We start from the raw sequence: 14325 nt of genomic DNA, 5'->3' as shown, positions 1-14325 counted from the left end.
CCAAACTGAGTCAGAAACTCTGGGGGTGCAGCCCAGCAGCCTGTGCTTCTGCTATGCACTGAAGTTCGGGAGCCATGGTGCTAGGCCAGTACCTAGTACTGGCTGCAGAGTAGAATGACCAGAGTAGTTTTAAAAGTCTTGATGCTCAGTACCCTACACCAATTTAATCAGCAGTTATAGGTTGGTTTCTTTGAAAGTGCCTCAGGTAATTCAAGTTCACACTCAAGTTTGCAATCAAGTTTGAGGACCAATACACTAAGCAGTCTGTTAGGTGTTTCGTATTAGCGCAATTAATCTTGCCCAATAATGGCCACTTTACAGGTGATGAAATGACAATTCAGAAAGGTTAAGTAACTTACCTAACAGCTAGCAAGGTGTGAAGTCAGAAAAGGGGCCAGGGCTGCCTGACTTCAAAACCTGTGCTCCGTCCTCTATATCCCTGCTGCTCAAAGTGTGCTCTAGGGACCAGCAGCATTGGCATCGCTCGTGAGCTTATTAGAATGCATGTTACCAGGCCCTACTCCAGACCTCCTGAATCCGAACCTGGGGTGTATTGGAACAAGCCTTCCAGATGATTCTGATACGTTTGAGAACCACAGTTCTACTACCTTGCTACTCAAAGTTTGGTCTGCGGACCAGCGGCATCTTGATATCCGGGAGCTTGTTAGAAACAGAATTTCCGGCTCTGCTCCAGACCTACTGAACCAGAATGTGCATTTTTAAAAAGTCCTCAGTTGTCTTGTATGCACAATAAGGCTTGAGAATCACTGGTTCTCAAACTTGCTGCACGCTGGAATCATCTCTGATGCTTGGGTCCCATTCCCAGAGATTCTGGTTTAATTGATTTGGGATTTAGCCTGGGAATCAGATTGTAAAAGCTCCTCAGGTGGGCTTCCCTGTTGGCGCAGTGGTTAAGAATCCACCTGCCAATGCAGGAGACACGGGTTCGAGCCCTGGTCTGGGAAGATCCCACATGCCGTGGAGCAACTAAGCCCATGCGCCACAACTACTGAGCCTGCACTCTAGAGCCCACGAGCCACAACTACTGAGCCCACGCGCCACAACTACTGAAGCCTGTGCGCCTAGAGCGCGTGCTCCGCAACAAAAGAAGCCACCGCAATGAGAAGCCTGCGCACCACAACGAAGAGTAGCCCCCGCTCGCCACAACTAGAGAAAGCCCGCGCGCAGCAAGGAAGACCCGACGCAGCCAATACATACATACATATATACATAAATAAATAAAATTTATTAAAAGCTCCTCAGGTGATTCTAATATGCGGCAAAGTTTGAGCACCACTCACTATTATGCCTATTAGTGTAGATGAGGCTGAAGGTGACTGGAACCAGAGAGGTGGGTGTGGGGAAAGAAGGCAAAGAAAGCTTACCAGGTCCAACGGGAGTGCAGAAGATGAAGCCCCTGCTCCATGATGAGTCCCTCCCAGTTGAACAGTGTGTAGAGGACCCAGGAAGGAGTCAGGCTGAGTCAGGTGACTGCCTCAGCCACCCACCCTCACACCGTGCTCATCTGCAAGTCCTGGGCTCTTGGTATCCACAAGGTGATACTTGCAGATTTACCTTCTGCAAAAATGCTGAGCTAGGCTAACTGAAGTCTGGTCCAGCCAATGCCCCTCCCCCTTTGTATGCTTTGGTGACCTCAGGGCTCAGTCCCAGCTTGAGAGGAGCTCATGGGTCTGGGGAATGCTGTGCCCAGAAGAACTGGCCTGGTTATTACCATGCTGGGGTCTCAACCCTCCCTCTGTTCTCCTGAAGCAACTGGTAAGGGGTTGAGGTTGGAGGAAACACAGGAGAGCTTGGTTTGAAGCAGGCAGGTAAGGTGTGGGACGATGACGCTGAGAGCTGCTTATCAGTGCTTACTGTATGTCAGTCACTTTTCTGGGGTGCTTTACAAACATTATTTTATCCCACAACTATTATATGAAATCAGTATTTATACTCCCATTTCCCAGATCAGGAAACTGAGGCCCAGAGATGTTAAGGTCCTTACTCAGTATCATCACCGTCAGTAAGCGGTAGTACCTGAATTTGAACCCAGGCAGCTGAACTCCAGAGCTGGTGCCTAAACACTAAGCTATATATTGGGGTGGGGGGAACAGGTGATAAGACTTAGAACCCCTGCATAAATGCAAGTTGTAGAGCACGGAAAGGTCCACCTGCTTAAAAACATCTTCAACAGCTTGCCCGGAAGTCACCTATTAGCATTCTTTATCTGATTTCAAAAACAATCTCTTAGCATTTCCATTAAATGGCAAATATGCTACTGAGAGACGCACATGAACCCCTTTTGCCCATGATCACAGCATAGATTAATATTCGTTGGATTAGTTGGCTAGACCAGCTGGAGAAAGATTTGGAAGTTTCTGGAGTTGATGGTGGGATGAGGGGGGGCGGGTTGGGGTGTTGAAGGGGGCTGTGTAGATCTACTGCCACCTGGTGGTGATCTCTCAGAAGTGGCAGTTGCTGGTCACCAAGAGGCCCAAACACCATGTTCCCCGAAGGAAGACCCGAGCACCTGTGTGGCCTGAAGCCAGACAGAGGAAGTTCGCTCTGTTCACATGGTCTTCTGTTTGGTAAAATTTTCAAAGCAAGGATATTTTTGTACCTTTTTTCTTAAAAGGGCCATTGAGATTACATAAGCTTCAGGCCCCACAAAACCAGCATCTACCTGGCCTGTCATTTCTATAAAGAGTCACAGTTCTTTATCAGGCCAGGAGGATTATTCCAGGGACTCTGCAGGGAGGAGTTGTGAAGCTCAGTACAAACTCAGCACGAGCCTGCCTTGCTCTGACCTTGCCATTCAAAGCGTGGTCTGGGGATACAGTGACCGACTGTTCTGGTTTTCCAGGACTGAGTGGTTTCCTGGGATGTGGAACTTTCAATGCTAAAACCAGGAAAGCCCGTGGCAAACTTGGGTGAGTCAATTACTCTGTCTGCACACCAGCAGTGCTGGCGTCAGCCTGGAAGTTTTTTTAGAATGCAGTTTCAGCCCTCACCCCAGAACTACTGGGTCAGAATCTGCATTTTCCAAGAACCCCATGAGCTTCAGGTACACATTAAAGATGGAGGGCTCTGCCTCCCCCAAGAAAAGAAGGGCCTACCCCAGCCCTGAAATGTGTGCCTGCAAGGGTCTCATCTTCTGCTGGGAAAACTCCACAGCGTGATTCCCACTGGACTTTAATTCTGATAACAAAAGGCCAGACCTAGCTGGCTCCTGTTTCCTTGGCTACAACAGGAGCCACAGTGATACAGACCACCCAGGGCAGGTAGGCACAAAGTGCTTCTCTCTCCTCTGCCTGAACTGGATTCTCCTTGGGGGCAAGGCTGCTGTTTGCTGAAGAAATGAATGGGCAGTCATGTGAAAATGCCTTGAGGGAATTCCCTGGTGGTCCAGTGGATAGGATTCCACATTTTCGCTGCTGAGGGCCTGCGTTCAATCCCTGAAAAAAGAAAGAAAGAAAGAAAGAAAGAAAATGCCTTGAAAATTGTTAGATGAGATTTAATTGTAGGTGTGATTGAATACATTGTGATCTGTTGCTCTTAGGCATGGAATGGTCAGAAATTGTTATCATCATTACTCCTATTTATTGAGCAATTACTATACACCAGGCACAGTTTTGAGCACTCTACAAGTATTAACCCACTGGTACTAACTACACTGGTTAACTATAGGTATTAACAAGGCTATGTGGTGGGTGCTATGATGATGCCCATTTCACAGAAGACAAGCTGAGGCCCAGAGGTTTATAAAAGGGATCTATCCTATCAGTGAGGCACAGAGGACAGCCAGAACGGGAAGTGACCAGGGGCCTGATGGGGTGGAGGATTGCTTCCATTCAACCACAGCTTTCTCCGTATGGGTGTATCCAGGGAAGGCCTCCAGGAAGGAAGGCAGCAAAGGAGGGCTGAGGTCACTGCATCCTCATTTGCTCTAACTTGGTTTTATTTCTCCATGCTGTTCAACTAGAAAATTCTTTCTATGAGCCAGCTCTGGGCCAAGCACCAGGCTGGGTGTGGGGAGGCAGAGATAAGAGTCCTGGCTGCTGCCTCAAAGAGGCCCAGCTAGACAGACTCAGACAAGCAGACAGTTACAACAGCAGGCCCGCAAAGTGAGAGAGAGAGAAGCTGAGGGAGCGAGCAGGTCCCGGGGGCACATGCATGCAGCCTGGCTGAGTGTGTGCTGGGGCTGAAGCGCCTTCCCGACTGACTGTTGAAAGGAAGTGGAGGTGTGGGCCTCCAGGGAGGGAGGGTCTGGGCCAGGGGACAAACAGCATGGAGGTGAGAGGGGGCACTCCTGCCTCTTCCTTGAAGACCCCCCCCCCCTCCGTGCCCTTCCTCTTCTTGGGCCCTGTCCTGTGGCTTGAATATATATTACTGCTTTCCTCCCCTTTTAAAGCAACATCTAACTGCTCTCTGGTCCTGGCTCTCTGCCAAAGGCGAGTAGCAGTATTCATGATTTCATCAGCATGCTGGGGGGTTCACTTGCCAAAGCTCTTCTGCTATTGGAGATGCTCTTGTTCTTTTTGTCAGACAGACTCCTGGGCACTAATTACAAAGATGTGGGCAGACTGTAGGGAAGCTGCAAGGGTTGGCCTAGACCCTACGGGTGGTACAGAGGGGCACAGTTGGCCGTCTCTAGGCCTGAAGAGAAGGGAGGAGACTGGAACCTGGGGAGAGAGCTGGGTGTGAAGAGGCCGCCCTGCAGATCTAAGACTTTACGGTCCTGGATTGTATAGGGAGGAGGGGTGGGAATGACTTCTGTCTCCTCCTTCTTCCCAGTCCCCGGCCAATGCCTCCCATTGGCGAAACAGAGGGCAAGGGGCTGGAGGATGCAGTCCTAGAAGTCAGCCTCCGGGGGGCGGAAGCAGAGCTGGGTGAAGAAGGGCACAGAGTGGGTGTGGCTCTGGGCAGGCAAATGGAAGCTATTCACTGCCAGTTCTTATTGATCAATGTTGTGGGCTGAATGGTGTCCCTCCAAAATCCATACATTGAGGTCCTAACCCCCAGTACCTCAGGATGTGACTGTGTTTGGAGATAGCATCTTTAAAGAGGTATTTAAGTAAAAATGAGGTCATTAGTTTGGGCCCAAATCCAATATGACTGGAGTCATAAGAAGAGGACATGGACACACACAGAGGGAAGACCGTGTGAAGACACACGGAGAAGACAGCCATCTACAAACCGGGGAGAGAGGCCTCTGAAGAAACTAGCCCTGCCAACACCTTGATCTCTGCCTGACTTCCAGCCTCCAGAACTGTGAGACAATAGATTTCTGTTGTTTAAGCCATTCAGTCTGTGGTATTTTGTTATGGCAGCCCTAGCTACCCAATAGTCAATAAGCTATTCAGCACGGAACTTATCAATTATGCATTTGCCTCTCTGTCTCCCCCTCTGGACAGCCAGCTTCTCCAGGACTCAGCACAGGGTCAGGTAGGTGCCGAAATGTTTGTGGGATGAATGGATCATTTAGCAAGAAAATAAAACATTAAGGCGATCTATGAAATATCATCAAAATGGTGCAGTCTCAGGTGGCAATCAGTGGATTACAGGACACAACAGCAGAAGTGATGCTGTAACAGCCACTAGACTTGCCCGTTACAAGCACTTACTATGTGATAGGCACTGTGATGCGTGCTTTACATGAATGATCGCTTTTACTCTGACAATGAGCAGACACTGCCAGATGTTACATAGGGAAAGAGAGGCTTGAAAAGTTACATAAGTGCCCAAGATGACAGGATTAGTGGGCACATCTACAGTGTGATCCAGTGGGACAAAATGGGGCGAAGCGGTAGTGTGGAAGGAATATGACCTTCTGGAGAGTTTACAAGCTCTATTCCTTTATCTGTAAGATTGTCAGGACATGATCTATGGCCTCAGGTAGCTGAACTATTGAAGGAGATAATCCAGGTCCCTGGTGCGGTGCATGGCATGAGTGCATCAGCTTCTTGCAGCTTTGAGAGACCCGGGTGAGAAGACAGAAAACCTCTACTGTCCATTCTGCCGGCCCCCAGCTCCCTCCTACGTGATGAATGACTGCTCCCTGGGATGCAACTTCCTGTTGCAGGTTGAGGGTTCCCAATCCATCTTTGCTCCCACATCTCCATGGTTCCTTACACTACCCACCAACGTTCCGTTCTCAGTCACAGAAGCATGAAATAGGATGCTGGAGGGGAAACTTGAAAGGCTCAGAAGAGGAAGGGACTTCCCCAAGAAGATCTAGAGAGAAAACTGCCACCTTGCAATTCCTCCCCCATCGAGCGTTTGGGTCTTTGGCTCCCCTCCCTGAACTTGGAATAAGCCCTTCCAATTCTTTAGCAGCGGTAACTGGGTAACAGCAGTGGCCTACAGGGCAGGCCTGAGTGGGAGAAGGGAAGTGTGTCTGTGGTCTGGGCTGGCAGCTAGTTCTTACTTGGACGGAATTAGAAACTTGTTTTGAAGCCTGGGAAGACTATATTTAGCTGCGAGTATGTTTGCTCTCCCTAGAGCAAAGTCTTGTAGACCTGCCTAGGACTCCACGCTTGGCCCAGCGGCCAGAGCTGTGCTCTCTCTTCCCTGCTCCAGAGGGTCCTGAGGCAGCAGTGAAACCCACCTGTCGGCCCTCGGCCTCAGATCACCCTGTCCCCTGCCCCTGGGGCCAGTTCTGCCTGACTTCCTCAGCCCATCAGTCTCCAGCCAGAGGCATGGCTGAGGAGGCATTGTGGGGTCCTAGAAAGTGCCCAGGTGGGGCTGCAAGCCTGGCTCTGTCAGTTACCTATCAGACAAGTTACTTCACCCCCTGTGGCCTCACATTCTCATCTATAATGGGGATAACAGCAGCCAGTTGTGGGTAGGTGTGTGGATTCGGTGAGAGAACACAAGCAAGCGTTAACTGCTCGTCAGACATCCCCCCTCCACCTCACCAGCCTCCCAGAGAGCAGGGAGGACTCTGGGATGACTTGACACTCTTCCTTGATGACAAAGATAATGGGCTCCCGGAAGATATTGTGTGTGTATGTGATTCAGAACATTTCACTGGATTAAACAGTTCAAAAATGAATACAAACTCTTCACAGGTCAAACTCTGAGGGGTACATAAAGAAAAAAAAATTCTCCCTTCCCCTCCTGCAATCTCACTGGAGATGATCAATGTTCACAGCCGTGGGTGCCTTTCCACATAGTTTCTATCCTCATACAAACACGTCTAAAAGATTTCTTTTTTCTTTCTATTAAAGACGCTTCTCTGCAATTTCATTTAACAATAAGTCGTGGGCATTCATCTAGGTCAATACGTATGGATCTAGCTCGTTCATTTCAATAGCTGCATAGGACTCCATAGATTATATGAAGCATAATTTTCCAGCCATCTCCCATTCAATGGATGGGAGGGTGCATTACAAACAATGCTGCAATGACGCTCTCTGCACAAATATCCTCATGAAATTGTGTTTTAATTTCTATGGGGTACTTTACCCAAAGTATGACTGTTGGGCCAAAAGGTTATCCTGAGAGGATACTTCCCCAGATTATTGAGTTTCCTTCCCGGAATTTGTTTGTTCCGGACACTTTCACTTTTCAAGCTCAAAGGAACAGCTAGCTAGCGACGCCTCCCGGGGAGAAAACACTAGCTGCCCGCAGCATCCCTATTAGAGCGCATGCAGGTGGCGCTCCAGGGCCAAAGGGTTTAGTGGGGAGCGCTAACCAGTAGGAGACGGAGGACAGAGGCTTGGGCTCTAGGGTGACCCTGGGCAGGCGACGTTCCTCCCTGGACCTCAGTTTCCTTCCGCGCAGTCTTTGACTCCAACCCAAATTAGGGGCAGCCCGGACCTAGAGCTGGTGACCTCTTATCTCTGCCTTACGAATTCCTAGACTAGTTGGCTCTCCCAGGACGTAGGCTGCGCCTCCCTCCTCCCTCCCCATCATCTTCCCTCCGCACGACCCCGTCTTCTCGGGCGGAGTTGGCTCAGTAAGGCTAGAAAGGGTAAAGCAACCACCACAATTAACCCCTCCCCTGGATCGGTCATTTATTGCTTCTGCCGGGCTTTGGCTCGCTCCCTCCCTGGAGGCTCGGCTATCGAGTGCTCCTGTCTGAACCTGGCATGTAGCCGATGGCGTGCCGATGCGGCCATCCTTTGCTTCTGCCTGGCTCCGCCCTCCCGTTGGGGCCGGGGCGGTAGCCCAGAGATCCGCGGCTCGGGCCGCGACTTACAGTCACTTTTCCTGTTGCGGGCGCTTCCGGTTCCGGTACGAGGAGCCGCACGGGATCCGAGGCGCCGGGCATGGCGGGGAGCCGCCTGGAAACCGTGGGGAGCATTTTCTCGCGGTGCGTGCTCGGAGCCGGGGTGGGCCGAGGGCGCCTCTCCTTCTTACGCCGTTTCTTGGGTGGGTCTGAGTCCGGCCAGGCCTCTCTCGTGCTCTCTCCTGTTTCTGAAGAATTGTGCTTGACTGCGTCACCCCTTGAATTTCTTAGCTCTCACGTTCAAGATCGCACCTCTCCGCTCCCCGAGTGGAGGTCTCTAGGAAGAGGATGGGAGGAAGGGGCTGATGGGCCTGGCGGGACCGTCTTTGCATTTTCCTTGACGGGACGGGGATGGGGCGAGGGGGGGTGGGACGCACATAAGAAGGTGGAAGGATTAACTCCCGAGCACTGTTAGGTTGGTTTGGAATGATGGAAACATCTTACCCGTAGGTAGGGGACCTCCTGCTCTGCCTTCCTTCCGGTTGTCTTCCGGACTCTGTGACCCCCGCCGGTGTCCCAGGCTGCGGCTACACTGATTCTCTGACTGACCTTGGTTCTTTTTTTAAAATTAATTAATTAATTTATTTTTGGCTGCAGTGGGTCTTCTTGCTGTGCGCTGGCTTTTTTCTAGTTGCGGCGAGCGGGGGCTGTTCTTCGTTGTGGTGCGCGGGCTTCACATTGCGGTGGCTTCTCTTGTTGGCGGAGCACGGGCTCTAGGCGCCCGGGCTTCAGTAGTGTGGCACGTGGGCTCAGTAGTTGTGGCACACGGGCTTAGTTGCTCCGTGGCACGTGGGATCTTCCCGGACCAGGGCTCGAACGGGTGTCTCCTTCATTGGCAGGCGGATTCTTAACCACTGTGCCACCAGGGAAGCCCTCTGACCTTCGTTCTTTACCCTTCCTTCAGGACGCGGGACCTGATTCGGGCTGGTGTGTTGAAGGAGAAGCCCCTCTGGTTTGACATATATAATGCCTTCCCCCCACTGAGGGAGCCAGTCTTCCGAAGGCCCCGCTTGCGATACGGCAAAGCTAAAGCTCACATCCAGGATATCTTCTACCACGAGGATCGGATTAGAGCGTGAGTGCCGGGCCCGTATGGTAGACCGGAGGCTGCAGAACTTGAGAAGGAAAGGTTTAGCCAGCAGTCTGGCAACTTAAATAGGAATTGAGTCTGGGCTTGCTCTGTGGAGCCCCGGTCTTGTCTATCTAGCCGGATTAGGGAATCAGAGCCCCTCCCCCATGTGAGAGAAGCAGAAGTTCAGAGAAGTAGAATCTGGAGCCCAGCAACTGACTGATCATTGCAATGATAGCTACCTGTTTCTGCACATCTGTTTGGTGGCTGGCACCGTGCTAAGCCCTTAACCAGCGTTAATCTCATTTAGGTCTTACTTCAGCCCTGCAAGGTCGGTATCCTCGTCTGCATTTTAGTCATGAGAACAATGAGGCTCAAGGTCAACTTACTGGGAATTCACTGACAAAGCCCTTTCCCTCAAATACGGATGTCAGTTAGTTTTTAGTATCCAGAGTGTGTGCAGTTTCTTTTCTCTTTAAGTGTTAAGATCAGAGATTGTGCCTAATTGAAATTAATACATATCCCTTATTCTTACCCCTATTCCTGGATGTAAGAAAACAATTTATAAAGTCATTTTCTCTATTGAGGTCCAGGCACCTTTCACTTGAGGAATCTTTTTTTTTTTTTTCCTCCCACAACACTCCTTTGAGGTAGGAGAACAAGTATGTTCTGGCTGTACTTGGAAATTTTCAGAGATCTTTGGGGCATTAAATACTTTTTCAGTACTTTTCTGCTCAGGTCCATTGCATGCTCTCGGTCAGGATGCTTTCAAGGTCATTTACACATTAAAATCATTTGTGCTTCTACTGTGTGCGTAGCAGTGGAACTGGGTGATGGTCACTGGAGAATGTGGAATATTTTACTGCTTCCTCTTTTATTGCTGTTAAGGCCAAAATAATAACACCTTATACTTAAATAGTTTTTTGAACCTTTATCTTTTGGGCTTTTTTTTTTTTTTTTTTGGTGTTTTTAATATTTTTAAGAACTTATAACAAGAAAATAAATTTCAGGTTTATCAAAACCTAAATGTAAAAAGTGAAGTCGTAAAAGTTCTAGAAGAAACTATGGGATAATTTAAAAAATAATCTCAGTGGTAAAAGCCTACCTAAGCATGATATAAAAACCCAGAAGCCGTAGATGAAAATATTAAAATTTCTGCACACAAAAACTACCGTAAGCAAAATCAAAAGTCAGGTGATATACTGGGAAAAAATTTTGCAACATGTATGACAGAGGGCTAATTTCCTGTTTATATTGCTATAAAGTTTGCTTATGAGTCAATAAGAGAAAGACCAAAAGGAAAAATAGGCAAAGAACGTGGACAGGTCACAGAAAAGGAAATTCATTTGCTTTTAAACATGAAAAGATGTTCAACCTGTTTCATAAGAAAAGCAAAACTACAATGAATTATAATATTTCACCTGTCAAATGGACAAAGATCAAAAAGTCGGAAGATATAATTAGGTGCGGGTATGGAGAAATAGGCGGTCTCCTGCCTTCCCGGTGTGGGTATAAGTTGGCACAGCCCATTTGGCAAGCATTCTGGCAATTTGCAAGGCCAAATTACAAAGGCACATACCTTGACCCAGCAATGCCATTTTTATGAAATTATTCCACAGGCTTATTTGCACGATACACTAAGAAATATAGATAAAGGTAATCATTGCAACACTGTCTAAAGTAGCAAAGGACTGGAAACAATCTACGTGCCCTGATTTGAAATGATCTCTGAGAAATATTAAGTAAAAAGGCAAGATGTGTTTACTATCCTTGGGGTTAAACAGTGTGGCTGGGGACAGGGAATGATAGATGCGTGTTTGGCTGTATAGTGATAGAACATTCCTGGGTGGATACACAAGAAGCGGGTTAGTGTTGCTTAAGGGGAGGGGAACTGGGAGTTCAGGGTGCAGAGGTGAGGAGGAGTGTTACTTTTCACTGGATACCTTTCTGTAACATTTGATGTATTTACCATGTGCATGCATTGCTTATTTAAAACGAACAAAAAAGGTCTGTAGGTCACCTTATACTCAATTCCTCAGGGCCCAGCAGTTATTCTTCCCTCCATTCTTGGCCATGATCTATACCTGGAGATTTATATGGTGTTGTTTTGTACTTCCTAGGAAATTTTATTCAACCTATGGATCTGGTCAAAAAGCTTTTGATCTGTTCAATCCAAACTTCAAGTCTACCTGTCAACGGTAAGCCATTCCACAAGTCTTTGGTTACCTTTCTTTTTTTAGGATTTAATTGTCAATTTGAGGAGTTTTGTTGCATTCCACTTGAGGAAAAAGATGTTCCTATAGGAAGATCTCTTTTTTTTTAAATTAACTCTTTTTTCTTTTTTTAAACCATAGGTCCTTATTGGTTATCTGTTTTAAATAGAGCAGTGTGTACGTGTTAATCCCAGACTCCCCAGGAAGTTCTCTTAAGGGAATACTCGGGACTGTGTAATAGCATGTCTTGACAACTCTGAACATACAGACTGAAGATGTGACTGCTTGGAATTCTAGGTTTGTGGAGAAGTACATTGAGCTACAGAAACTTGGAGAAACAGATGAAGAGAAGTTATTTGTGGAAGCAGGGAAGGCTTTATTGGCAGAAGGTGTCATTTTAAGACGAGTAGGAGAAGCAAGGACTGTGAGTATTTTATTAGCAAAACTGTTACTAGGATTGGTTGTCTGTCAGAGGTTAAAGGAAGGCTTGGTTTTCTTTCCCCAACCGTGGCTCCAGGTCAAATACTGTTAGATTGAATAGACTAGAAATATTTTGTGGTAAGGACTGCTGCTTGGAACAAGTGAGTTGTCATGAGGGCTTTTAAAATCGTGGTTCTGTAGAGACTTTTACCATGTTTATTATTTGTTGTAATCAAATTTGACCTGAGATATTCATGTTAGATTTTTGAGTCAGTGATAGAATGTGCTAGTCATATAGCTTCAGCTGATTAATTGAGTGAAAGTCATAACATCTGTGTGACGTACTTATATCTGGTCTTTTAAGCAACAGGATGGTAGTCACATTACCTGGAAATCTGAACCCATGGGTGTCGAGCCCCAGACTGCGTTGGAGAACCAGTCTCTGAAAGAAGATCCACAAGCCCAGCATTTGGGGGCACCTGGAGAACAGTCGACAGGCCTCTCACCTCCCTGAAGAACTTGTATGCTGTGTATACTGACATCCAAACTGGATTCACTACATGAACGTTGTACTATTTTTAACAGTTGAACTGTGTAAATGTTTCTTGATCTCTAAGGCATCATGTTTGCCTTCTTTTGGTTCCCACTTCTAGGTTGTCGTAAAGCTCTGTATCATGGTTTGAAGAAGCAGTTATGTGAACTTTTATGTTAGGGCGGTATTAAACAAAGAATTCCTTGGCGCTTATAAAGTAAATTTACTTTAAAATTGTAAATAGCATAAGGAAACCTTTGTAAGTATCGTTTGAATGGGACTCATTCTGAGTAGGTTTGCTTGGAGTTTTGTGTTCACGTTTGATTCTCTGGTATGTTTCTCTTCTCTTCATCCATCAGACTTTTACTTGCACATCAGGTGTGGTTCCCTGGCCAACTGTGTCTGCAGCTAATCTTTGTACTTTTTGCTTGAGAGGCCAGGCTGACTTGTGCTTTGCAGTAAGCATGAGGACCTATCCTTGATGATGGACCAAGGCCAAAACTATGACTTTAATCTCATGGATTGAGTGCTGGAGATGGTTAGCATAGACCTGCAGGTAGTAGGCTGCTCAGGGAAGATTTGTTGAGTGAATGAATGATTACATCCCGCTGAAGACTGAATTCAGATGACTTCTCTGTAGGTAACTGGGTTGCCAAGAGGGATGACGCTCTTCACCGGCGTCCCCCTTCCTCCCTGGTGTCAGGGTGTGCTTACGAGTTTTTACCGACTCTCCTGCTTTCTTCATTTCCTTATCTTTTACTGAATAAATAAAACACCCTTCAGCTATTAGTTTTCAGCTATCAGTAATTTGCTGCTCCAGAAACTTCTTACTTTAAAACTTGTGTAACTTTTCCCCCCTGTTCCTGTGTGCAGTCTCTTCTGTCTCCTGGCATGTCAAGGGTGGGGCCCACACCCCGCAGACTGTACACCTTGCACATGGTGCTCAGGTAATGGAAGGTCAGTGAGTACATGAGGCAAAAGCCATTCTCAGCCATGCGGCTTCTCCCCGCCACCTTTATCACTGTTGTACAATTCCTCTTGTTTAGGGAATGCTTTACATTTAGATGGGGAAGTAAATTACATCCATTCGACATTAGGCAACCACTGGGTGCCGGATACTGGGCCTGGCCTTGGGAGGAAGACTTCGGCAGGTGGAGGGGTTGGCTCTGTCTCAGAGGAACGATCGTGGCTCCCTCATGCTCAGAAACCTCATCTTTCTGGGATTTAAAAGGTGGTTTCTTTGTCAGAGTAATGAAAACGTTTAAAAAAATTATTTGTTGCATAATTAAAAAGTTAGACATGCTCATGGTTCAGAATTTGAAGGTGAAAAGTCAAATCTCCTTTCCACTCCTGTCCCCTGGCCCTCCCATTTTCCCTTCCGTGGGGCCACCACTATCACCTTTCCAGAAATAATTTTGAGTGTGTACAGGGGGACACAACGTATACTGTTCTGTACCTTGTTTTCCAGTTAATGTCTCAGAGATTCTTCGTATGGACGCGTAGCAAACCTTGAGGTTGAACCTCAGTGATCAAAACATAGTCAAAGGGAACGTCATTGTGAGCGGCTGGGTGGCGGGTGCCAGTTCACACACAGCCGGGTTGGGCGGCACGATACGAGGAGAGGTCTGCGTGCTGGGGGGCTGGGTTGGGAGCGTGCTCCCGCCTTCCCTGTCCCCAACCCCGAGCCAGAGAGAGAACCCAGGAGCCCCAGCACCCCAAATAGAAGGATCCCTGAACAGCCACCCCCCTCCCCACTGGCAGCTGCTAGGGCGGTGGGTGACCAACGTCTAGGCTTCTGAGAAAGCCAGGATGGGAAATCTTTAAAAAGAAAAAAATAAAACATTGTCAAAGGTGTGAT

At 47.7% G+C, this 14325-nt stretch overlaps 1 protein-coding gene across 1 annotated transcript; it reads left to right on the top strand.

The window, feature by feature from the left end:
• The first annotated feature begins 8152 nt into the window (after positions 1 to 8152).
• Positions 8153 to 13256, top strand: MRPS23 (mitochondrial ribosomal protein S23). The gene is made up of 5 exons (XM_068531013.1): positions 8153 to 8317; positions 9138 to 9308; positions 11423 to 11500; positions 11813 to 11939; positions 12300 to 13256. The coding sequence occupies exons 1-5, from the start codon at positions 8274 to 8276 to the stop codon at positions 12447 to 12449; spliced, it is 570 nt and encodes a 189-aa protein (XP_068387114.1). The 5' UTR covers positions 8153 to 8273; the 3' UTR covers positions 12450 to 13256.
• The last annotated feature ends 1069 nt before the right edge of the window (positions 13257 to 14325 follow it).

This window comes from Eschrichtius robustus, chromosome 20 (assembly GCF_028021215.1).
Source record: "Eschrichtius robustus isolate mEscRob2 chromosome 20, mEscRob2.pri, whole genome shotgun sequence".
NCBI lineage: Eukaryota > Metazoa > Chordata > Mammalia > Artiodactyla > Eschrichtiidae > Eschrichtius > Eschrichtius robustus.
The sequence above is the reverse complement of the archived record's forward strand: the minus strand, read 5'-3'. Positions and strand labels throughout refer to the sequence as shown.